This window comes from Chionomys nivalis, chromosome 11 (assembly GCF_950005125.1).
Source record: "Chionomys nivalis chromosome 11, mChiNiv1.1, whole genome shotgun sequence".
In the NCBI taxonomy this organism is placed as follows: domain Eukaryota; kingdom Metazoa; phylum Chordata; class Mammalia; order Rodentia; family Cricetidae; genus Chionomys; species Chionomys nivalis.
The window spans coordinates 5,617,187-5,642,479 of NC_080096.1; the positions used below are offsets into that span (position 1 = coordinate 5,617,187).

The 25,293-nt window shown below is 50.8% G+C and overlaps 1 protein-coding gene across 2 annotated transcripts; it reads left to right on the forward strand.

Annotated features, from left to right (window-relative positions):
- On the forward strand, positions 1-25,245 carry Slc45a1 (solute carrier family 45 member 1). Of its 2 annotated transcripts, XM_057785624.1 has the most exons (10): positions 1-83; positions 6,045-6,263; positions 12,488-12,908; positions 13,441-13,533; positions 13,874-14,098; positions 16,530-17,257; positions 19,224-19,377; positions 21,109-21,285; positions 23,198-23,403; positions 24,783-25,245. In XM_057785624.1, exons 3-10 carry the CDS (start codon positions 12,512-12,514, stop codon positions 25,047-25,049), a joined length of 2,247 nt encoding a protein of 748 aa, XP_057641607.1. In that variant the 5' UTR covers positions 1-83; positions 6,045-6,263; positions 12,488-12,511; the 3' UTR covers positions 25,050-25,245. The 2 variants fall into 2 exon arrangements, with proteins under 2 accessions (XP_057641607.1, XP_057641608.1); XM_057785625.1 differs by lacking the exons at positions 1-83; positions 6,045-6,263 and having other exon boundaries at positions 12,839-12,908; positions 13,441-13,492.
- The last annotated feature ends 48 nt before the right edge of the window (positions 25,246-25,293 follow it).

The window sequence follows — 25,293 nt, forward strand, 5'->3', positions numbered from 1 at the left end:
CACTGTTTTGATCCGAGAAGCGGATTGTGGAACTCCAGGGGGAGGCTTCCAAGAAAGAGAGAAAACAGCCCCATTCAAGTTGGGTAAGTAATGAGGTTCTGACTGTTGGCGACCTGTATGCTGGGCCCCAGTGCAGTGCAGTGAAGGGGATAAATGCACCCCAGAGGTGCAGTCACTGAAGGAGAACAGGGGGAACATCACGGCAGGAGGGAGGGCCCCGGGAAGATTTGTGGCTGTTGACTGTGGGAGGGTCCCCAGGGAGGGTCCCCACGGTCCCCACCCCCACCCGCCTTGTCTAGTCAGGTTGAAAGGGCGCTTTGCATTCAGAACAATGCTGCAACGGGCAGCAGAGCCGGGCAGCGGGCAGCCGAGCCAGGCAGGGCGGCTTCTGCACCATTTAAATTCGGAAAGAGCAATTAGGAGTCAGGAAGCAAGGTGTTACATCGTGAAAACAGAAATAAGAGCCCGGACTGACCTAGAAACACCTCAGTTCTGTAGGGTCAGCTGCCCAGGGAGCCCTCCCCAGACAGGGGCTCTTCGACAGGGTCCCTGCAGGCTCCTCGGTGCTGTGAAGATCCTTTCTGGGTCCCAGGAAACCTGGCCGTAAAGCACAACCCTGTTACGCTTCGCACGGCCCTAAAGGCTGATTTCGATGAGGTTCAGTTAATCTAGTCGTAAAATATGCACGTGCTCACTTCAAGACAGCCACCTCAAAAGGGCCCCGAAGAATCTGAATTAAAAGTCTGGGAGGACAGCTCAAAGGTTAGATGCTCGCTGGGCAAAACCAAGAACCCTAGTTCGACTCTCTAGCAACCCCCCCCCAAAAAAGTCTAGTACCTATTACTGTGTTCCAACTTCAGTAAGCGACTGTGTCTCAAAAAATAAGATGGGGGGCTGGAGAGATGGCTCAGTGGTTAAGAGCACTGCCTGCTCTTCCAAAGGTCCTGAGTTCAATACCCAGCAACCACATGGTGGTTCACAACCATCTGTAATGAGATCTGGTGCCCTCTTCTGGCCTGCATGCATGCATGCAGACAGAATACTGTACACATAATAAATAATTCTTTTAAAAAAAATAAGATGGCCGGGCGGTGGTGGTGCATGGTGGTCACTGGTTTTGTTGACCCCCACTCTACCTCCCAGCGGCAGGTGCTCCACAGACAGTCAATACAGGAATAAAGGACTGGACAGATGGTGGTGGCACATGCCTTTAATCCCAGCACTCGGGAAGCAGAGGCAGGTGGATCTCTGTGAGTTCGAGGCCAGCCTGGTCTACAGAACTAGTTCCAGGACAGCCAGGGCAACATGGAGAAACCTTGCCTCAAAAAACAAAAGGCAAACAAGCAACAACAACAAGCAATAAAGGACCCATACCAAGGACTGAAGTTTGTGCCCACACTCTCTCCCACAGGACATTTCCCCATAGCACACCATCCCAAGTTCAAAGGTCCCCTCCAACCCTGCTTGCACCCTCTTCTACCCCAACTCTAACGTCCATAAAAAGACCAACACGACGGCTGTTGTAAGATCTGTTATGAAGAGGTGATTCAATACTGTTCATGCAGAGGACCTCATTCATGCAAACACCCATGCATGTAGGGCAACTTGCACACACTGTAACCTCAGTCCTGGGGATGCAGCGCCCTCTTGTGGACTCCAGGGGCACACACATGCAAATATCTGTACACATATGCACATAACTTAAAAATAAAAACAAGGAATTAGATATGGCTCAGCAGTTAAGAGAACTTGTTGCTCTTGCAGAGGTGAACTCAGGATCAAGTCCCAACACCCACACGGTGGCTCACAACCACCTGTAACTCCAGTTCAAGGGGATCCAATGTCATCTTCTGACCTCTGTGGGAGCAGGCATACACATTGTGCATACCTATGTATGTATGCATAAAAATAAGAAAAATCTTTAAACTTCTAAAATAAATAAATAAAAACAAATCTAAAGAGCGAGCATGAGGGCTGGAGAGATGGCTCAGAGGTTAAGAGCATTGCCTGCTCTTCCAAAGATCCTGAATTCAATTCCCAGCAACCACATGGTGGCTCACAACCATCTGTAATGAGGTCTGGTGCTCTCTTCTGGCCTGCAGGCATACACACAGACAGAATATTGTATGCATAATTAATAAATAAATATTTAAAAAAAAAAAAGAGCGAGCATGAAAGACAATGCGGTCTGAGGAAATTTCAAGCGGTTCTGGGCTTTGCAGGAGAAAGTGTGCTCAACTAAGATGGGGGAGGGAGCTTTTTTCAGCCTCAGAGCCAAACCAGCAAAGGTGAGAAAGGGTTTGCCATGCAAGGCACAGCGTGGCCGCGACAGTGGGCTCTGTCGCCACCTAGTGGACACTTGAAGTGTCTGTTCCTACAGCCTGGCTCCTCTGGGTCTCGATCTTGCTAATGCACAAGGAGTGACCATGGCTCCTGTGAACTTGGGCTGTGTGTGTTGGTGGGCAGGAGCTCCTGGCTGCGGGTAGGTCTCTATGAGCTTCTCAAGATGCTGGAATTTGGCTGCTAGCTCGGTCTCCTGAAGTGTCCTAGGTAGGCATCCTGCCTGGGTTCCTGGGTTTCTCTTCCAAACTTCCTGTGAGCTCTGGCCTAACTGAAGTCCTTTTCGTGCCGAGGCTTGGAGGAGACTGCACACAGGGCCAAGATTCTCTTGACAAATCCAACTCTGATCTTCTGTCTAAACCTACTGAAGAAACAAACATAAAAACCAACAAACAACAGCAAAACAAAAACAAAAAAAACCCACCTGGTTAGCAGCTGTTCCTGGAAGGGTTAAAAAAGAAAAAGAAAGCTGGGCGGTGGTGGCGCACGCCTTTAATCCCAGCACTCGGGAGGCAGAGGCAGGCGGATCTCTGTGAGTTCGAGGCCAGCCTGGTCTACAAGAGCTAGTTCCAGGACAGGAACCAAAAACTACGGAGAAACCCTGTCTCGGGAAAAAAAAAAAAAAAAAAAGGAAGGTTCTCGATTTGGAAGGTTAAAGAAGGGCAAAGGAATTTTTAAAATCCCTTCCTTTCTCAACAATGCCTAGATTTTAAGCCCTTTCTCTCGCTGGACAATCCTACCGTGACTGCCGGAAACCGGCACCCCTTTCTCTTCTATACAGTTCTCCCCACCTTTGTCTCCTCGGGCACCTGCTGCGAACCCCAGCTGCATTCCACTTCTGGAGAGAGGTCCCAGCCTCTGTGTGATTGAATGTGACCACGTCCCCAGGTCCAAATCCTGGGTGTGAAAAGGTCTTGGGTTTGTAGAAGCCTTGGCCCCACCCCTGGGGAGGGGCCAACTCTCCACAGACGTCAAGGAGCTCCCCGAGAGTCAGCGAAAGCCCTTAAAATAAACTCCTAGGCTGGGGCTCTAGCTCAGTTGGCGGAGTGTTTACCTAACATGCACGAGGCCCTTGGTTCAATACCCAGACATGATGGCATCCACCTGTGATCCCAACACTTGGAAAGTAGAAACAGGAAGCTTAGTTACATATTGAGTTCCAGGCCAGCCTCGATACATGTGACTAGGCTTAATGGTGAACACCAAATCCCTAACCTTCAGAGACAGAGGCTGAAGGATTGCCATGACTTTGAGGTCAATCTGGGATACACAGTGTTACCATGTTTCAAATAAGGTGGTGCCGGTCTTTAATCCCAGCACTTCGGAGGCAGAGGCAAGCAGATCTCTGAGTTTGAGACCAGCCTGGTATACAGACAGTGTTTCAGGACAGCCAGGGCTATACAGAAGCCCTGTTTTTAAAAACTAAAATAAATATAAATAAATAAAAAGAGTGTGAAGAAATGACTACAGCTAAGAGTCACTTGAGAAAGGGGACAATTGAAGACCCACCTCCATTAGGAGACAGGGTTTCTCTCTGTAGCTTTGGAGCATGTCCTGGAACTCGCTCTGTAGACCAGGCTGGTCTCAAACTCACAGAGATCTGCCTGTCTCTGCTTCCCAAGTGCTGGGGATTAAAGCCGTGCACCACCACCACCTGACATGAGACATTCTCTTGATTGCTGATTGATGTGGAGGGCTCAGCCCACTGTGGATGGTGCCATCCCTAGGCAGGGGGCCTGGGATGTATAAGGAAGGTGGTGGATCAAGCTGGGGGGAGGGGAGTCGATAAACAGTGTCCTCCGGGTCTCTGCTTCAGTTCCTACCTTGACAGTTTCAGAAGTTCAGTCCAATATCATCATGGCAGTGGGAAGACATGGTGCTGGTTACATCTTGAGCAGAAGGCCACAGGAAGTGGACTCAGTGTCACACTGAGGGAAACTTGAGCAAAAGACCTCAAAGCCCACCCCCACAGTGGCACACTTCCTCTAACAAGACCACACCCACTCCAACAAAGCCACACCTCCAGACGGTGCCAGTCCCTTTAGGGGTCCTTTGCTTTAAAGCCACAGCTTCATGCTCTTTGCAGAACAGGAACATAATTTGTTTCACGAGTGCCCACCCCCACCCCGTGAGCCCCACCCCCAGCCTCTCTCTGCACTTAGAAAAGAACAACAGGAATTGTAGCTCAGTGACAGTGTTCAACCTAGCATCCAAGAGACCCTGGGGTCCAAGCCCAGCACTACAAAAAAAAAAAAAAAAAAAAAAAAAAAAAAAAAAAAATGCTACTTAAACCAGCATAGGAGCATGAAACTGTTGAGTTCAAGGAAAGAAAGAAGGAAGAGAGCAGAGGAGGGAGGGAGGGAGGGAGGGAGGGAGGGAGGGAGGGAGGGGAGGGGAGGAACAGCAAGAGTCCTGGGTCCAAGGGCCCCTGCATCTCCTATGCCCTGTCCCCTTGGTCTCTGTGCAGTCTCTCTCTGTGCTCACCAGACTCTGCCCTGCCCACAGATCCGCCACCTAACCCTTCCAAGGATTTCCTGGGCCTAAGTGTGCCTCTCAAGTATCGCTTCTTCAAGAAGCCCTCAACCCAGACCCCACTGCACACATATCCCTCTGAACCAACTGTACGGCCGCTCACTATAGGTGTGGCGTCCTTTGGGTTACAGCAGTTTGGTCTCCCAGCCCCAGGGTCTCTGCACTCGCTCTCCCTGTGCCTGCTGGGGCCTCTCTCCAGATGTTGGAGCTGGCCCTTCACTTCTGCATCTTTCTTCAAGCAACACTGCATCACCAACCCAACTCCAACTTGCAGCCTCTCTCCCTCTCCCAGCCCCAGATTCCCTTCCTCAGTTCCATGCTCCCTCACTGCTCTCTCATCCACTGGAGTTGATGTGACCGTCCGTTACTATTGATGGCCAACCTCGTGGGACCCGGATCCTCCTGAGAGAATTCTCTGGGCATGCTGTGCGGGGGTTCCTAGGCTAGCCAGGTTCATTAACTGGGGAAGAACCACCTTGAATGTGGGCAGCACCGTCCCATGGCTGAGGAGAAAGGGAGCTGGGCACCAGAGTCTGTCGTTCTCCACTTCCTGGTGCGGCTGTGGGATGAGCTCCTGCACCCTCTGGACCAGGAGACCTCCCTTGGTATTCTCACGGCTTAGTCACAGCATGGGGGGGGGGGTGTCAGAGGACAACTTAATTGCGTTGAGTCTCCTCTTCCGCCTTTAGTGCATTCCCAGGACTAACTCGGATCTCAAGCGCCTTTGCCGTGGAGCATCTCCCCAGCCTCTACTTATCTTAACGTGTTATCTTCCTCTCTAACCTATCAATCCCGAGGTCAGGAAGTGTCCCCCTCTTTTCTTTATGCCTTGGGTTCTAGAAGAAAGCATGGCATAGCTCAGCCACCTGATGGATCTGTGGCCAGAATAATGAGTGTGATATTTTTGGAGATTGCTTTGGTGAAGTGGGTACAATATTTAGGAAGCATGTGTTTACCTATAAATGCTCACATCACTGTTTGCTTAGAATTAAAGACACAAAAAATGTGTGTATTTCCTTTAAAATGAGGCTGAGTGCAAAGAGAACGCTCACAGGCTCAGGCAAGTGCTTTTATGATGCATTTACGGCCAAGGAAAAGTAAACGGTCACATGTTTTCTTGGGGACGGGACCCACAAAGTCATAGTGCCTCCGTTCCTGCCTTCTGCCTATAGACCCGGGTTGTCCCCAAAGGTGCGCTGGCGCGGTTGCTGCTTTAAGGATGCTCTGCGGGACCAAGCGGCAGGATGCAGCCATGACGTCACAGCCCCGCCCCGCGGGGTGATACTGCAGCTGCCGCGGCTGGGCTGGGGGTACCGGGCTGGGACGGAGCTAAACCCCGAAGAACCAGAAGCCCAGCCTGGGAAAGGGATGCCTCCCGTCTGGACGCACAGGTACCGTTTCTCCTGCTCCCTCCACCCAATTCCGCGGCTTTGCGCCGGGAGCGTTGCTGCTTAGGCCCCAGGATGATCATATGCCCAGGCTGGGGGCTCTGGACGGACATGGGGACCTTTGTTCTTTTTGGGTGTCCAGTGAATTAAGCTGAGAAATGGAGTCTCCAGGGTGAAGCGTCCGCAGGCCTAGCGGGAGAGGCAGTCTGTGAAATTTGCCCTCAGCATCTGCTATGTTTATTGAGCCCCAGGCCTGTTCCCAGCTACCTGGGCAGGTGTCATCAGCTTCCGGGTTACCTCCTCCCTGAGGCTGAGCGCTTTGGCTGGCCAGGGATTGTGGTCCTGGGAACAGCATCCTGTCGTCTTACCACTGTCCTGAGTCATATAGCTGAGGGTGACATGCTAAGGGCGACAAGCATTCCCTTGATGCCCTCCTGGATAGTAAACAATCTCTCCCCGCTCCTGGAGTCGTTCTTATGGGAAGTACGGTCAGGTGCTGATGAAACTCAAGCTCCTAGCCCGGACTTTGGGGACAAGTTGGCCCTCAGAAAGGAGTCAAAAGTCCCGGAGGTGAGGCGTGAGAACTGGGCCCCGGTTCTCTAGTTTGCTGACTGCATCCCTCTAAGGTCGACAGCAGTTTGAGAGACTATAGGAGGCAAGAGGGAAGTGGTACCCAACGACCCTACAGGTAGAAGCACCCATCTCACACACACACACACATACACACACACCTACACACACATATACACACACATATACACACATACACACATACACACCTACACACATATACACACACATACACACATACAAACACACACATACACACACACATACACACACACACACACTTTTTTTTACAGAGAAAGAAAAAGGAGAAAGTGGATGGGTTCCACGTAAGATACTTTTAAGTATTCAGGCTACCTGGGTATTACTTATTTTGTCAATCAGGTGTTGTTGAAACAGCCCAAAACAGGTTGGGGATGGTTCAGTGGGTAAAGAAATTGCTGCCCAAGCCTGGGGCCTGAATTTGAATCCCCTGCTCCCATTTAAAGCCACAAGGTGTGGTATTCTGTACGTACAGTCCCGGCACCCCTAGGGTAACATGGGAAGTGAAGACAGGGAATCTGGAGAAGCTCATGGGTGGGGTAGCCTGGTGTATAAGGCAGAGACCCTGTCTCTAAACTCGGTGGGAGATGAGGACCTTCACCCACAAAGTTATCTCACCTGCTGCAGGAAAAGTAACTTAAAAATTCTTCTTAGTGGAAAATGTGTGAAGCTCTTAACAAGATCATTTTTTATTTTTAATTTTTATTTCCGTGTGTGTGTATGTGTGTGTAAGAGTGTGTATGTGTGTAAGAGAGAGTGTGTATGTTTGTGTAAGAGAGTGTGTTGTAAGAGAGTGAGTGTATGTGTGTAAGAGAATGAGTGTATGTGTGTGTAAGAGAGTGAGTGTGTGTAAGAGAGTGAGTGTGTGTGTAAGAGAGTGAATGTATGTGTGTAAGAGAAAGTGAGTGTGTGTGTAAGCGAGTGAGTGTGTGTGTGTAAGAGAAAGTGAGTGTGTGTGTAAGTGAGAGTGAGTGTGTGTAAGAGAGAGAGTGAGTGTGTGTGTTTGTGTGTGTGTGTGCGTTAAGAAAGAGAATGAGTGTGTGTGTGTGTGCCAGTGCCCGGGAAACCAGGAGAGGGCGTCAGATCCCTTGGAGCTGGAGTCACAGCTGTGAGTCACCTGACGTGGGTGCTGGGAACAAAGTTGGGTACTTTGCAAAAGCAGCAGGTGCTCTTAACCCCTACCTAAGTCATCTCTCCAGTCCAGAAAAAAACATACATTTTTTTACTAAAACAGGATAATTTTAGGATTGGCAAGCTAGATGAATAGGTAAAAACAGTTGCTTCCAAGTCTGATGACCTGAGCTCCCTCTCAGGGACTCAGATGGTAGAAGGAGAGAAGCAGCTCCTGCAAGGTGTCCTCTGCCTTCTACATGTGTGTCATGGTCTGCACACGCACGCACACACACACACAGCAATTAAAAACTTAAAAAGGGGGCTGGAGAGATGGCTCAGAGGTTAAGAGCATTGCCTGCTCTACCAAAAGTCCTAAGTTCAATTCCCAGCAACCACATGGTGGCTCACAACCATCTGTAATGGGGTCTGGTGCCCTCTTCTGGCCTGCAGACACACACAGACAGACAGAATATTGTATACATAATAAATAAATATTAAAAAAAAAACTTAAAAAGGTTCTTCTGACTTGACTGCAATGCCAACAGGAAGCAGATGAGTGAAATGGTCTTCAAACTTGGGGTTAGCTCTGGTTCATGTGCCACACCAGTGGTTCTCAACCTGTGGGTCGCGACCCCCTTGGGGTCACCTAAGACCATGGGAAAACACATATATTTACAGGGTTGTTTTTTTTGTTTTTGTTTTTTGTTTTTTTTTTGGTGCCGTGACTCGGATTCGAACCGAGGTTGCTGCGGGCACAACGCAGGGTTTTTTTTTTTTTTTAAAGTTAATTTTCTATTATTTATTTATTTATTTATTTGTGTATTTTTATGTATGAGGGCTCTGTATTCATACACACCAGAAGAAGGACTCTGATCCCATTACAGATGGTTGTGAGCCACCATGTGGTTGCTTGGAATTGAACTCAGGACCTCTGGAAGAGCAGCCAGTGATCTTAACCTCTGAGCCATCTCTCCAGCCTTTTCTTTCTTTCTTTCTTTCTTTCTTTCTTTCTTTCTTTCTTTCTTTCTTTCTTTCTTTCTTTCTTTCTTTCCTTCTTTTTTTTGAATTTTGAATTTTTGAGACAAGGTTTCTCTGTATAGTCCTGACTGTCCTGAAACTCTCTCTATAGACCAGGCTGGCCTCAAACTGAGGTCCACCTGCCTCTGCCTTCAAAGTGCTGAGATTAAAGGCGTGTGTCACCACCACCCGGTTTACATTACAGTAGTAGAATTACAGTTTTGAAATAGCAATGAAAATAATTTAATGTTTGGGGGGGTCACCACAATATGAGGAACTGTATTAAGGGTCTTTCTCGGTGTTAGGAAGGTTGAGGCCCACTGGGGGGCAAGTGTCTTTTTCCAGGACAGGCTGTCTGCCCCATTTGAAGGCATGCTGGGAGATGACGGTGGGCTTCCACTGCCAACAGAGGAATGGCCCATCCGCGTAGTCCGACTTAAGCAGGGTCTGGAAGCTTCCCTCGCTGCTACTGCAGGACTGTCTAGACGGGAACCACAGCCTCCATTCTAAGTCAGAGGGACAGGCTTTTTGTTTGTTTGTAGATTTTTTGTTGTTTCATTGTTGATGTTTTGAGACAGGATCTCACTAGTGTAGCTCTGACTGTCCTGGAACTCAAAATGTAGAACAGGCCAACCTTGAAATCTCAGAGATCTTCCTGCCTCTGCCTTCCAAATGCTGGGATTAAAGATGTGTATCACGAACAGGGGCTCGCTCTTTCTTTCTTTCTTTCTTTCTTTCTTTCTTTCTTTCTTTTTTTCTTTCTTTCTATTTTTCTTTCGACAAGGTTTCTCTGTGTGGTCCTGCTGTCTTGGAACTCACTCTGTAGACCAGGCTAACCTCAAATTCACAGAGATCTGCCTGCCTCTGCCTCCCAAGTGCTAGAATTAAAGGCGTGTGCCCCCACCACCCAGCTGAAGGGATAGTTTCTAACTTGGTGTGGTATTTATGTGCACTTTATTCTGGGGAGAATATGGATAGCAAAGAGGGTATAAGATATTGTGTCTCGCCAGGTGTCAGCACTAGGGAGGCAGAGGCAGGCGGATCTCTGTGAGTTTGAGGCCAGCCTGGTCTACAGAGCCAGTTCCAGGATAGCCAAGGATACACAGTGAAACCCTGTTTCAAAAAACAAAAAAACAAACCAAACAAAAGATACTGTGTTGTCTCTGAAATGGGGAGGTACAGAGCACAGGAATCGGTTCCTTAAAGGAGAATATGTGCTGTGGCCAGCGGGTAGAGGTGGACCAAGCTCTCACAGCACACTCTTGTCAAAGAGGCTGGCTTTGAGGGTACTGGGCTTCCAAAGCATGAAGCTCCAGGGGTCACTAGCACCTACCTGTACCCTGGAAGGAGAACAGGTGACGTGACAGGTCTCACTCTGTAGAAGCTCCTGAGCTAGAGGAAGGAAGTACACACAAGCTTAAACTTTTTTTGTTTTTGTTTTTGTTTTTCGAGACAGGGTTTCTCTGTGGTTTTGGAGCCTGTCCTGGAACTAGCTCTTGTAGACCAGGCTGGTCTCGAACTCACAGAGATCCGCCTGCCTCTGCCTCCCAAGTGCTAGGATTAAAGGCGTGCGCCACCACCGCCCGGCAAGCTTAAACTTTTTGAAATGATTAATCTTGCCAGGTGGTGGTGGTGCACACCTTTAATCCCAGCACTTGTGAGGCGGAGGCAGGAGGATCTCTGTGGGTTCGAGGCCAACCTGGTCTACAAGAGCTAGTTCCAGGACAGGCCCAAAGCTACAGAGAAACCCTGTCTTGAAAAAACCAAACCAAATAAAAAAAATCTCTAACAGAAAAAATTAATTGCATTTATTTATTTGATGGAACAGTGTGCAGGTGCAGGCTGGAGGACAGCTTGCAAGAGTTGGCTCTCTCCCACCGTGTGGGTCTTAGGGCAGGTGCCTTGACCCACTGAGCCATCATGCTACCCCTAAACTTAATTTTGATTTAATCTTTGTAAGTAAACTGTATTTTTTTAAAGATTTATTTATTTATTATATATACAATATTCTGCCTGCATGTATCCCTGTGGGCCAGAAGAGGGCACCAGATCTCATTACAGATGGCTGTGAGCCACCATGTGGTTGCTGGGAATTGAACTCAGGACCTCTGGAAGAGCAGCCAGTGCTCTTATCCTCTGAGCCATCTCTCCAGCCCCAAGTAAACTATATTTTAAATGAACTATTATTTGTCTACATAGTTCTCAGGCCCACCTGTCCGCATTTCACATGGCGGGGTCTTTAAGGTCACCGGATAAGCCAGTTATTGAAGTCACAGAGGATGTTACCTCATGTCAAATCCACCTCTGAGCCAAAGCTTCAAAGGCCTTTGCCACCGGCGAATGTTTTGCTAGTGGCACCATCTCTGTCCACACCCTCACTGGGGCCAGCAGTTAGTTCCACGTCACTTGTACGGGAGAGTCCCATTGCCTGGACCATTTTTCTTCATTTTCTCACCTAACTTGATGGCAAAAATGATGTCATGACTGTGTCTCAGAGAGCTCTGTGTCTTGGTCCTCAGAAGTCGGTCACATGGGGGGTGAACTGGGATGTTCGGAAGGGTGGGTGGGTAGGTGGATCAATGAGAATATGAGTGAGTAGGGTCGGAACGTGAGTGCATGGATACCTGGCTGGACAGATGGATGGATAGTGAATGGGGGTGGATGGGTGGAGGATGGATGGATGGATGGATAGGTGGGTGAATGGATAGATAAATGGGTGGTAGATGGATGTGTGGAGGATGTATGTATAGATAGATAGGCCAATGATTAGATAGATGGATGGTAGATGGGTGGATGGATGGATAGGTAGCTAGATGAATAGATGGATGGCAGATGAATGAATGGAGGGAAGATGGATGGAGGGTGGATGGGTGGATGGATGGGTGGATGGATGGATGGGTAGGTGGATGGATGGATGGATGGATGGATGGATGGATGGGTAGGTGGATAGATGGGTGGATGGATGGATGGATGGATGGGTGGGTGGGTGGATGGATGGATGGATGGATGGATGGATGGATGGATGGGTGGATGGATGGATGGATGGATGGATGGGTAGGTGGATGGATGGATGGATGGATGGATGGATGGATGGATGGATGAGTGGATGGATGGATGGATGGATGGATGGATGGATGGATGGATGGATGGGTAGATGGATGAGTGGATGGATGGTTGGTTAAGTGTATGCGGGTAGATGGACAAATAGATGGAGAGTGGATGGAGTGCTGCAGGAAGGTTGAGGACTGGGGTTCTCTCTCTAAGCACAGAGGGATCCTCCTGTTTGGCTCCTATCCCCACCTAAAGGACTCTGCTCTAGCCTCTGAGCACTGGGCTCTGCTTGGGGTCAGAATGCTGGGGGTGGAGAGGCAGACAGAATAGACTCTGAAGTATTCAGTGCCAGCTCAGCTGGAGGGCGAGCGACAGATGCAGGCTCCACATAAACCTCAGTGAAGTAACTGCTGACCCTAAACTGGCTTCCTTCGCAGCAACACCCACCAGCCCTGCCTACGATGATCCCCCCAGCAGGCAGCACCCCTCCAGGAGAGGCCCTCTTCCCCACTGTGGCTCCTCAGGACTTCTGGAGGTCTCCCATCTCCAGCTACTCAGGGTCCGTGACACGACATATCAGCCACCGGGCCAACAACTTCAAACGCCACCCCAAGAGGAGGAAATGCATTCGCCCCTCTCCACCCCCTCCCCCCAACACCCCATGTCCCATCGAGCTGGTGGACTTTGGAGACTTGCACCCACAGAGGTCGTTTTGGGAGCTGCTCTTCAATGGCTGCATTCTATTTGGCATCGAGTTCAGCTACGCCATGGAGACGGCTTACGTGACTCCGGTACTCCTGCAAATGGGCCTGCCTGACCAGCTCTACAGCCTAGTGTGGTTCATCAGCCCCATCCTTGGTGAGCCCCGGTGGTGGACAGCCTCTGGAAATCTCCGGAAGCTTCCAGAAGCCTCTGCTGAAGCAGCTTTGAGGGACCTGAGGGGACGAGGGAGGAGTTGAGTTCCCCTCCTTAGTATGGGCTGTGGGAAAACACAGGTATGGCCGGTCACATCCTGTATTCTAAGTTCTTTGATCTGTACTGGAGGGTAGGACAGGCATTAGGTAGACCCCAGGATTGCATCATCGAACACGCTCCGAGCACTCAGTGCAAAATCTGAGCCATGAAGTTGATGCAACTGGGAGGGGACTGGGTTTTGCTGGGGTTCCCCAGGAAGGTCCCAGGGATTCCCAGGAAGGTCTCGTACAGCAAGTCTGGGGTGGCTGGGGCGGCTCTTGCCGCAAACGCTGATCTGGTTGCTTTAATGTTTCGGTGCCTTTGGGTATTTGCTTGCTCGTGGTGCTTTGGGAGTGCCAGCGGCTGCTTCAGCATCCCCGTGGCACTACACCAGGGACCGAGCAATAACACCCGCCTGCTGTCTGCTCTGTTTCAGGATTCCTGCTGCAGCCTCTGCTGGGTGCCTGGAGTGACCGGTGTACCTCAAGGTTTGGAAGGAGACGCCCTTTCATTCTTGTCCTGGCGATAGGTCTGTTGTTTGGCATGAAAATAAAATGGAAAGAAAGAAACAAAGACGGGAGGGAGGGAAAGAGAGGCTCAAGCAATTCCGAGGCAGCCCCAGGCCCAACCTTGCCTGAGCCAACACTAAGAATAAATCATTTAGTTTTTTTCTTTGTTTTAATAAGCTAATAAAGCTCATTTTGTCCTTGCTCAGCTTGATGGGATGAAAACCTTAGTCTGAGTAAAGAACTCTGTCGTCTGCAGGCGACTCCCGCGGACTCCTAAGTCCTCAGTCTCAACACAGAAGTGAGCCACGGAGATAGAGAATGGCTCCATTTTCTCTGGTGACTTTGTCTCTCTGTTTCCAGGGGCATTGCTTGGCTTGTCGCTCCTGCTCAATGGAAGGGACATTGGGATGGCCCTGGCTGACACGGCCACCAACCACAAGTGGGGCATCCTCCTGACTGTGTGCGGGGTGGTGCTGATGGACTTCAGCGCAGACTCGGCGGATAACCCCAGCCATGCCTACATGATGGACGTGTGTGGCCCGGTGGACCAGGACCGAGGCCTGAACATCCACGCTCTCATGGCGGGTGAGTGCTTTTCCCCCAGGCAAGACTGCAGTGCGTGGAATTCAGATGCGTATCCCTTGGGAGGTGGGGGATGTCCTTCCTTACCTCTAGGTTTAAAAATAAGTTGATGAAGTTCAAATATGTAAATATACAGGTTAACATCAAAGCAATAGAAAGCATTTATGTTTGGGAAAGGTGCTTGACCTGAGTTTGATTCTCAGAACTTACATGATGATAAAAAAGAACTAATTCCTACAAATTGCCCTCTGACCACCACATATGCACCAACACACACACACACACACACACACACACTCCATAGCCCCAAAAATAAACAAATAGGACTGGAGAGATGGCTCAGTGGTTAAGAGCACTGGCTGTTCTTTCTGAGGTCCTGAGTTCAGTTTCCAGCAACCACATGGTGGCTCACAGCCATCTATAGTGAGATCTGGCGCCCTCTTCTGATGGGAAAGTGTACATGCAGGCACATACTGTGTACATAACAAATATATCTTTTTAAAAAATAAACAAAGAGAAAATATTTATCTTGGAACTGGGCACGCACAGAATCCCAGGGTTTCCCAGCACTGTATAAACCAGGTGTGGAGACAGACACAAGGGAATCAGGAGTTCAAACTCACTTTAGACTACATAGTCTGAAACCAAACTGGGATACATGAGAACCGTGTGTGTGTGTGTGTGTGTGTGTGTGTGTGTGTGTGTGTGTGAGAGAGAGAGAGAGAGAGAGACAGAGAGACAGAGAGAGAGACAGAGAGAGAGAGACAGAGAGAGAGAGAACAAGTAGGGTGTGTCACACTCCTTTAATCCCAGCACTCAGGAATCATGCGGATCAATATGAATTCAAGGACAGCCTGGTCTATGTAGCGAATTCCAGGCCAGCCAGTGCTACACAGTGAGATCCTGTCTCAAGTAAATAAATAAGCCAAGAAATTGGCTAAAAGAATTGGGGGGGGGGGTGCTGGAGAGATGGCTCAGCAGTTAAGACTGTTACTGCTCTTACAGACAACCTGAGTCAGCTCCCAGCACCACATGGAAATTCACCCACCCACCTGTAACTCCATCTCCAGTTGGTCCAGTGCCTCTAACTGCCTCTGTGTGCATCTGCCTACACTCGTGTAGCAACCATCCCTCCACATACACACTCAACAACCCCCCCCACACACATACACACTCAACAACCCCCCACATACACACATACACACTCAACAACCCCCCACATACACACATACACACTCAACAACCCCCACATACACACATACACACTCAACAACCCCCCACATACACACTCAACAACCCCCCCATACACTTAATTTAAAAATAAGTAAATAAAGACAGTAAGTAAGCATTTTTTTTTTTTTTTTTTTTTTTTTTTTTTTTTTTTTTTGGTTTTTCGAGACAGGGTTTCTCTGTGGTTTTGGAACCTGTCCTGGAACTAGCTCTTGTAGACCAGGCTGGTCTCGAACTCACAGAGATCCACCAGCCTCTGCCTCCCAAGTGCTGGGATTAAAGGCGTGCGCCACCACCGCCCGGCGTAAGTAAGCATTTTTAAAAATTAAACAGGTTGGGCATGTATAGTGTACGCCTTTGATCCCAGCACTAGGGATGCAGAGGCAGAGGCAGATGGTCTCTGAATCTGAGTCAACCTGGTCTACATAGCAAGTTCCAGCACTCGGGAGGCAGAGGCAGGCAGATCTCAGAGTTTGAGGCCAGCCTGGTCTAGAGTGAGCCAGGCAGGGTTACATAATATGGTAATAGATTAATAATAGGTAATAAATTAATAATATCCATATAAAACCTGCCCTTGTTCAAGGGTCACAAATCTGCAATGGTTCTTCCAAAAGATGTATCGAAAGCTAGTTCGAAGGACCCCACATTCACCAGAGATGGCTCCGTGGGTAAAGACCCTTGCTCTGCAAAGCCCAATGACTTCAGTCCCATCCCCAGAATCTGGGGTCATTCATAGAGGTGACTTTCCTCATGGTGCCCTACACAGGGATGACAGCAAGGGACACACTCACGTACACACTGGCTTGTATGATCAGGATGAGGTCTTGGTGTGTTCATGCTGCCCTGAAGCTGGACCGTCTTAAAGCAAAGGAGAAGCTGGCTGTGATCCATGAATATAACACACTTCCTTTCAAATGGAAGGACAGTGGGCAGTTTGTCCTTATGCTCCCTGCCCTGGAGCCAAGTCCCAAGGTTAACATGGTGAAGAGAGTAACCAGCTGTCCTGGAGGGTATGTCAGGAACATCCTGGGGGGCCGGATCCCCTCCTCACTTGCTGGGGTGTAGCTGGGACAGACACTGGATCCGGTCCTTGGAACAGACTATGCCACTCTAACATTCTTCTGAAAACTGGCCCCACCTTTTCTGGGGACTCTCCTTGCCTGTCTAGGTCCTAGAGGACACGGAATTCTCTTTCTCTCCACAGGTCTTGGCGGAGGATTCGGCTATGTGGTCGGGGGCATCCACTGGGACAAAACCGGCTTCGGGAGGGCCCTGGGGGGTCAGCTCCGTGTCATCTATATCTTCACCGCCATCACCCTGAGCGTCACCACTGTGCTCACCCTGATCAGCATCCCTGAGAGGCCCCTGCGGCCCCTGGGTGAGAAGAGGACACCCATGAAGAGCCCCAGCCTCCCGTTGCCTCCCTCCCCACCTGTCCTGTTGGAGGAGGGGGCCGGTGACACACTCCCCTCTACTACAGCCACCAGCCTGTATGCCAGCTTCTCCAGCCCTATCTCACCACCCAGCCCCCTCACGCCCAAGTACGGCAGCTTCATCAGCAGGGACAACTCCCTCACGGGCATCAACGAGTTCGCCTCCTCCTTTGGCACCTCCAACATAGACAGCGTGCTCATTGACTGCTTCACGGCGGGCCATGATAACTACCTGGCTCTCCCCAGGCAGGCCATTAGTGTCAGTTTTCCCCGGGCCCCCGATGGCTTCTACTGCCAGGAGAGGGGGCTGCTGGAGAGGAGAGAGGGGGCCCTGACCTTGGGCTCAGATGGAGATGTTCTAAGGGTAGGCTCTCTGGACACCTCCAAGCCACGGGCCTCAGGGATCCTGAAGAGGCCCCAGACCTTGGCTCTCCCAGATGTGGCTGGGGGAAATGGTCCTGAAGCCAGCAGGAGAAGGAACGTGACCTTCAGTCAGCAGGTAAAAGCAACGAGATGTCAAGGGGGAGGCATGGACCCCCACGGACTGTCCACGGTGATGGTCAGAGGGTGAGGGGGGAGTGCAGCCTCAGAGATGACTTCCTTTGCATGTGGGTATGTCCCTTTGGGATGTCTGAGTCCCCGGACGGCAGCCTGCAGTGTCCCTAGGTCCTCCCCAGTGTGAGCAGTTGCCCCTGCTCGTGTCTGACATGACATTAGCTGACCCCGAAAGGCTGCACGCTCAAGGCAGTCTTCTGCAAAGGGGCAGAATCTTCTGGAAGGCTGTTTGCAGTGCCTTTAGTGTGTGTGGGTGGCCACGGGGTTATTGGTTGCCTTTGGAGGTTACATAAAAATCTGGCACAGTGAAAGGGCACCGAAGGAATGGTGCCTGAGGCTGTCCTGGGCCTTGACACCTACATGTGTGCCTGTATCCACATGCATATGTGTGTGTGTGTGTGCGCACACACACACACACAGCACCCTCCACCTCGAAGAGGAGACACCTTCAAGCTGTCTTCTATTTAGGTAAACAGTGTCTGGGCCCCTTTGGCCTCGGGCACCCTCACAGGAAGAGAGAGATCAGAAACTCTGGGTCTCTAGGCCACAGCCCTTTGAAGCATGGGTTTCTTCAGGGAGGTTATTCTGGAGCCAGGTAGACTGGTGCATGACCCAGTGAGACACAGATGCCACTGCCTGGCAAGGCCAGCACCACGGCCTCTGCCAGAGGAAGGGCTCTGCAGCCAGTGGCTGCTCCTCCCAGGGACGTGCCCAGAGGTTCAGATGTGGAGGACAGCCCAAGACCTGCACAGCATTTCAGCCCATTGTCTCCAGAGGCAGTGTTTCCTAGCTGCACAGATCAAGGGTTGGTCTTCATCCAGGTAGCTTCTCTGACCCTTTGTCAATTGGAACGTCCTGTTTCACAGCACTCAGGTGGCTCCTGGATTCAGGTCTTAGCTTGAGGCTCCCAGCATTCCCCTTTTCCTGTCCCCTCCCAGCTTCCATTCTGTCAACAATGGTTTGGGCGTAAGTTCTTTGGAAACAGTAAAAATGGAGCTGGAGAGTCAACTCAGCTGTTGAGAACAATGGCTGCTCTTCCAGAGGTTCCGGGTTCAGTTCCCAGCACCCACGTGGTGGCTCACAACTGTCTGTAACTCCAGTTGCGGGGGATCTGACACCCACACAGATATACGTGCAGGCAAAACACCAATGCACATAAAAAATAAATAAAATAGTAAAAATTGTGGGCGGAAGGCTGGGGCAGTCCCTCAGTTGGTCGGGAGCTTGTCTGGCATAGACGGAGCGGTAGTCCTGTCTTCTCCCCATAAACAGGGTGTGCAGGTGCACGTGTGAACCCCAGCACCTGGGAGGTTAATGAGACCCTATTTTCAAAGAGAAAAAAGAAGTTGAGCTAAATAGGAACACATCTAGGTGTGTGTGTGTGTGTGTGTGTGTGTGTGTGTGTGTGTGTGTGTGTGTGTGAAAGAGAGAGGGGAAAGGAGAGAGAGAGAGAGACCCCCGTGCTGTACTACTGTGGAGCGCTCACAATGAGCTTCCACCTGTAGCTGCTCCCGGGTCTCAGTCGTGAAGCCCATGGGGTGCCTGGTGCCTGGTGCTTGGTTCCCACCCTGTCGGAAGGCAGAGTGGGGCCAGCGAGATGGCCCAGCTGGTAAACAAATGCCCTGCTGCACAAGCCTGATGACCAAAGCTGTCCTGGATTCCCAGAATTGTCCTGACTTCCACATGTGTGCTGTGGTATGGATACACCTGCACTCATCCACATCCGTACATAACATACACACTATGCACACACACATCCAATAATAATGATAATACTAAATAAAATTTAGTAAAAGACAGAGGTCCCTGCAGTGTGAGCTGTGAGCTGTCCGCATTTTGCTTCTCAGCATGCTCCAGCACATGCCTTGGGGGATGTGGGCCTCGCGGCTCTGACTCAGTCTCTGTTTCAGGTCGCAAACATCCTTCTGAACGGTGTGAAGTACGAGAGCGAGCTGACCGGCTCCAGTGAGCAGTCGGAGCAGCCGCTGTCTCTGCGGCGCCTCTGCTCCACCATCTACAACATGCCCAAGGCACTGCGCAATCTCTGTGTCAACCACTTTCTGGGTGAGCCATGACGCCGTCTGTGGTTGGGTGCCTGCGCTGGGTCTGGGCACAGAGCTCCTCTTCTCGGGGTTTTCGCGTTCCTCCATCTGCTCCTCCAGGTTAATAATGAACCCCGCTTTCCTGGAATGCCATCCTCAGATGCGGGCAGGCAGACCCACACACCTGCATGCCTGGTGGTGCCCTTAAATCACCAGGGCTTGGCACGCAAGTGACTTTCTATATTATTATTATTGGTTTTTTCAAGACAGGGTTTCTCTGTAACTTTGGAGCCTGTCCTGGAATTCACTCTGTAGACCAGGCTGGCCTCAAACTCACAGAGATCCTCCTGCCTCTGCCTCCCGAGTGCTGGGATTAAAGGCATGAGCCACCACCCAGTGACAGGCAAGACTCTTAAAAATGGAGTCAGCCTTTCCCACGGTGGTCTTTGCAGGGTGTCCCACATAAGCGACAATCATGATGGTACCGTCACCTATGCGGTGGGTGTTTAGTGGAGCACAGTTTATGCCAACAAAAGCTAGGATAGAGACACAGGTGTCCCATCTGGGGAGGGGTAAATGACATAACTGTGTGGGGACTGACTCTGCTGTTGTGGAAATGAGATTAATAATATTTGGTGGGCTAAAGATATAGCTTGGTTGGCACAGTGCTTGCCACACAAGCATGGGGACTGATCCTGCTTCCCAATGCCACTCTTTGAAGATTCTTCTGGCACCGTCCTTGGCCGAAGACGGTGATGGTCAAGCCCTCTCAAGCCACAATAAACCGTCACCTCATCAAGTAATGTTGTAATCTGTATGTGTGTACTGTGTGTGCTCACAGGTGTGTTGGCTCTCAGCACCCATGTGGTGTGGGCATGGTACACACGTCTGTGATGTCAGCCCTGGCAGAGTGGGGACAGAAGGATCCTGGGGGTCAGCCAGCCACTCTAGCCAATTAAGGAGCTACAAGTTCAGCGAGAGACCCTGTCTGAAGGAAATAAGATGGAGAGCAATTGGGGACATCTGATGTTGACCTCTGGCCTCCACATGCATGCACACACATGTGCAAGTACACACCTGTGAGCACACACAGTACACACATACAGATTATAACATTACTTGATGAGGTGACGGTTTATTGTGGTTTGAGAGGGCTTGACCATCACTATCCTCGGCCAAGGACGGTATCAGAAGAATCTTCAAAGAGTGGCACTGGGAAGCAGGATCAGTATATCCACATGGCAGTTTGCACTTCCTAATATACTTTTACCCCTGGTGGGTGTGCTGGTGCACACCTTTAATCCCAGTACCCACGAGGCAGAGGCAGGTGGATCTCTGAGTTCCAGGTCAGCCTGGTCTACACAGCAAGTTCCAGGACAGCCAGGATTGTGTAGAGAAACCCTGTCAAACAAAACACACAAACAAGGACGTTAGGTGATGGATAAACATTCCCGGCAGCCAGCCTTTACTGGGTGAGGGTCTGTGGGACAGGGAGGCAAGACTTTAGAAATAACACACTCTACAGTTCTGGAAACTGGAACTGAATTACTGTCAGTATGGAAACTGTCACATTGCGACCAAAACGGAGGCACTTTACGAAAGCATCATGACCCTGGTTAATATGGCTGAGACACCGGGTGTGAGCCACTAAGCCTGGCTTTTGTGTGTTACCTTCTGTCTAGTAAGAGTGCTGGAAGGAAAGGCTGAACCGTGGCCTCGGTGGCCTGAGGTCACAGCCTCTGTCTTCCTCCAGGGTGGCTCTCATTTGAGGGCATGCTGCTTTTCTACACGGACTTCATGGGTGAGGTGGTGTTCCAGGGGGACCCAAAGGCACCACACACGTCGGAAGCATATCAGAAGTACAACAGCGGCGTCACCATGGGCTGCTGGGGCATGTGCATCTATGCATTCAGTGCCGCCTTCTACTCAGGTACCTGCCGCCTACTGCATGCACGCTGCCCACTGAACGACCAAGAGGTTATGTCTCTACACTTGCAGGCTTGAAGTACCCCTTTAGAGGAGACACCTCTGTCTTTCATCCAAGACCTCAGCTACTGCACTGTCCTGGACCAAGAGTGGCTGTCTGGGGTGCAGAGACCAACTCTGTGGGTTTCAGGTCTCCAAAGAGGAGGCACTCCAAAGGGGACATATCTAGACTTGCCTAGACCATGGGTTCACACCTAAGGGCAAAGCAGGGCCTGGGTACAAGCCAGGGGGCCACATACAGGTAGGTGTGTGGCTGCTAAAGCTATTCTTCTCACGAGGTTCCATAGAAAAATGGGGCCAAAGGAGGCCTGGGAAGGAGGCAGGTGGCCATCCGTGGTGATGTCAGGGGTGGGAGAAGCTAGAGTGTGGAGTGCAGGGTGGGCAGAGTCTGGAGTCCGGGTTGACTCTGAGACTGTGCTCCTGGGATACCATGCTCGACTCATCCCGGGACAGTCCTCTGGGACTTGGCTGGCAGCATGAATGTACCGTATTCTCCTGGGGTCTTAAGGTGAAAGGTCAGAAATTTCCAGATTCCGAGGCCAACATGCCTCTGTTGCAGGATCTCAGCAGTGGCCAATGGTTCCAAAGCAGTCATGACCTTACAGGCGGGGCTCGGCGTGGTGTGCTCTGTGAGATGTGAACCTCACAGGGTCTTCGTGTGCCACCAAAACAAACAAAAAAGCTCCTTTTGTTTGTTTTTGCAGTTATTTAAAAATACAAAGCAGCCGGGATGACTTAGTAGGTAAAGGCCCTTGCTGCCAAGCTTGACAATCTGAATTTGATTGCCAGAATCCACGTGGTGGAAAGAAGAAAATGACGTCAACAAGCCGTCCTCTGACCTCCACCCATGTGCCATGACACACGCACATCTCCCCTACCCCAACCCCACCATGCACACTAAATGAATATTTAACTTTTTTTTTTTTTTTTTTTTGGTTTTTCGAGACAGGGTTTCTCTGTAGCTTTGGAGCCTGTCCCAGAACTAGCTCTTGTAGACCAGGCTGGCCTCGAACTCCCAGAGATCCGCCTGCCTCTGCCTCCCGAGTGCTGGGATTAAAGGTGTGCGTTACCTCCGCCCGGCTTAACTTTTTTTTTTAAAGTACAAAGTGATTCTTGGCACTGGGGTCATCCAAAACCAGGTTGAGTAAATGAATGGCGGGAGGTGGCGGGACAGGGAAGGTTGCAGGCTGGGAAGGTCATGGTGGAAGACATTCCTTAGCACTTACAGGGTTATAGGCCCCATCTTGTAGCACCACACACAAGTGACAAAACTTTAAAAAATAAGTCAAAACCAGACTGCAGGCTGCAGTACGCCGACTGCCTTCTCTGCCCTCCCTCACCTTAGGGAGGCTGGGGACAAACAGAGTTTGTGGAGTGTAGCCCAGTGCAATAGTCTATGTATGTGCTTAGCGTGTTTCAAGCCAAGTTCAATCCCCAGAGACCCCCAAACTAGATGTTAGCCTCACTTGTGAGCCCCAGAGGTCAGCACTTTGGGGGACCCCCTTAGCCTTACTCCGTCACGTGTTCTCTGGGTAGCCCACGGCATAATGAAGATGATGGCCAGTCAAGGGGTAGACTTGGGGCTCCCATTGCAGGCTAGAGACCAAGGTTTAACCTAAGACCCCACATTCCTGAGCCCTCGGGAGTCTCACCTGTCGATCCATAGACGCCCCAGGACCCTTATACGGCAGGTGTGAATGAGGACAGCCCAGGTCTTGCTATCCATGCAACAGGCCTGCAGGGACAAGCCACCTGCTCAGCTGCTTCCTGTGCCCACGTCTTCTCTGCCCGGGGGAGATGAGACATGGTGCAAGGAAGAGGCCTGGCCAGCCATTCAGTCTCTGTCCTGCCTGCAGCTATCCTGGAGAAACTGGAGGAGTGCCTGAGCGTCCGTACCCTCTACTTCATCGCCTACCTCGCCTTTGGCCTGGGCACTGGCTTGGCTACACTCTCCAGGAACCTCTATGTGGTCCTGTCCCTCTGCACCACCTACGGCATCCTGTTCTCCACGCTCTGCACCCTGCCCTACTCCCTGCTCTGCGATTACTACCAGAGTAAGAAGGTGGGTATGGTCGCCACTTGCTTCTTAGAGGCATCTTAACAGAGAACTGTCGTGTGTGAGCTGCAGGGCCTTTGGCTGAGAATGGAGATCATTCAGGCAGAGGCTGACAGTTTTGAATGGAGGGAGCCCTTCAGAGTGTGCTCGCTCCACACCAGTAGCTTCCCCAACCAGCATTGGCACCTTCCTGAGGCTACCTCCAGGCTACTTCCCACTCTGAACAGGGACACTGGGGAAGGGGGTCCGCTATGAACACAGCAGTTCAAGGCTGGGTCCAGAGAGGGAGAGCGGGACACCTGGAATGTGGTGACAACAACATGACACAGAGGCCGATTTGTTTGTTTATGTTTTTTGAGACAGGGTTTTGCTATTTAGCTCTTGCTGTCCTGGAACTCACTCTGTAGATCAGGTTGGCTTTGAACTCATGGAGATCCGCCCACCTGTCTCTGCCTACCGAGTGCTGGGATTACAGGTGTGCGCCAACACCACCAGGCGAGGCGGGAGGTGGGGGTGGAGCTTAAAAGCAGAATTGATGTGGAAGGTCTGTCTCTAACGAGGGAAAGAAAAAGGGTTGTTTTATTTAGTCCAGATCTTTACTATTGGTGTGTAAGATATGTGTGTGTGGTCACATGGGCCACCGTGTATGTGCGCGGGTCAGAGGACCCCAGTGCAGCTGGCCTTCTTCCTCCACCATACACAGGTTCTGCTAACCACACAGGCTGTGAGGCTTGTATCACTAGATGACAAGCCCCTGTACCCGCCGTGCCATCTTGTTGGCCCTCAGCATGAGTTCTTTTCTGGCTGTTTTACTGGGGTCTGATTCTGCACAGGGTTTTGCTTTTGTTTTCCACAACTGTCCCACGTAGCTAAGGCTGGCCTCAAAGTGGTCCGCTTGCCTCCACATCCTCAGCTCCAGGACTAAGAGTTACTCAGCAGGGTGTGAATCAGGAGTTCGAGGTCACCTGCTACATAGTGAGTCCGAAGCCAGTTGGGATGATGTGAGAATCCGTCTCAAAACATAAAATAAAAGAAACAGAGTGGCTGGGCGGTGGTGGCGCACGCCTTTAATCCCAGCACTTGGGAGGCAGAGGCTGGTGGATCTCTGTGAGTTCAAGGCCAGCCTGGTCTACAGAGTGAGTTCCAGGACAGTGGCTTTTGGTATATTCATGACTTGTGCAGCCACTGCCCCGAGGCCAGGCAGGTGCTGAAGCAGGGACAGTCCTGTGTCAGGAGCCAGTCTTCCTTCTGGTTGTTACGCCTCTGGACACTGGCTGACCTCTGCTATGGGCCTATTCCACCTGTCTGCTCTTCCTGGGTCCCCTCATCCCCGCACATTCATGGAGGTTGTGGCAGGTTCACTGATGAGATTGTTCCCTGGTCAGTTTGCAGGGTCCAGTGCAGACGGCACACGGCGTGGCATGGGAATGGACATCTCGCTGCTTAGCTGCCAGTACTTTCTGGCTCAGATTCTTGTCTCTCTGGTCCTGGGGCCCCTGACCTCAGCCGTGGGCAGTGCCAATGGCGTGATGTACTTCTCCAGCCTCGTGTCCTTCCTCGGCTGCCTCTACTCCTCTCTGTGTGTCACCTATGAAATTCCCTCTGGTGATGCAGCTGACGAGGAGCAGCAGCCCCTCCTGCTCAATGTCTGATGCCTCAGAATCTCAACTTTGGACTTGAAGGTGGTCTGCGGCAGGCTGGCCACTGAGAAACCAAAGGCCTTGGCAGCCAGCCAGGCTTCCCGTGGAATGTAAATATCTGGTAAATAAAGACAGCAGCCAAGCCTTCTAGAAGCTTCTCTTATCCAAGGGCATGAGGTCACCTGGGCGGAGCTACCCTCCTCGGGGATGGTGGTGTCCTGTGAAGTTCATTTATCAAAGGAGAAGATATAACTCA

Coding starts and splice junctions, on each gene's coding strand:
- Slc45a1 (XM_057785624.1), top strand. CDS start 12,512: ATGATCCCCCCAGCAGGCAGCACCCCTCCAGGAGAGGCCCTCTTCCCC. Junction 19,378..21,108: donor CTGTGTCAACCACTTTCTGG/GTGAGCCATGAC, acceptor GTCTTCCTCCAG/GGTGGCTCTCATTTGAGGGC. Junction 21,286..23,197: donor CAGTGCCGCCTTCTACTCAG/GTACCTGCCGCC, acceptor TCCTGCCTGCAG/CTATCCTGGAGAAACTGGAG.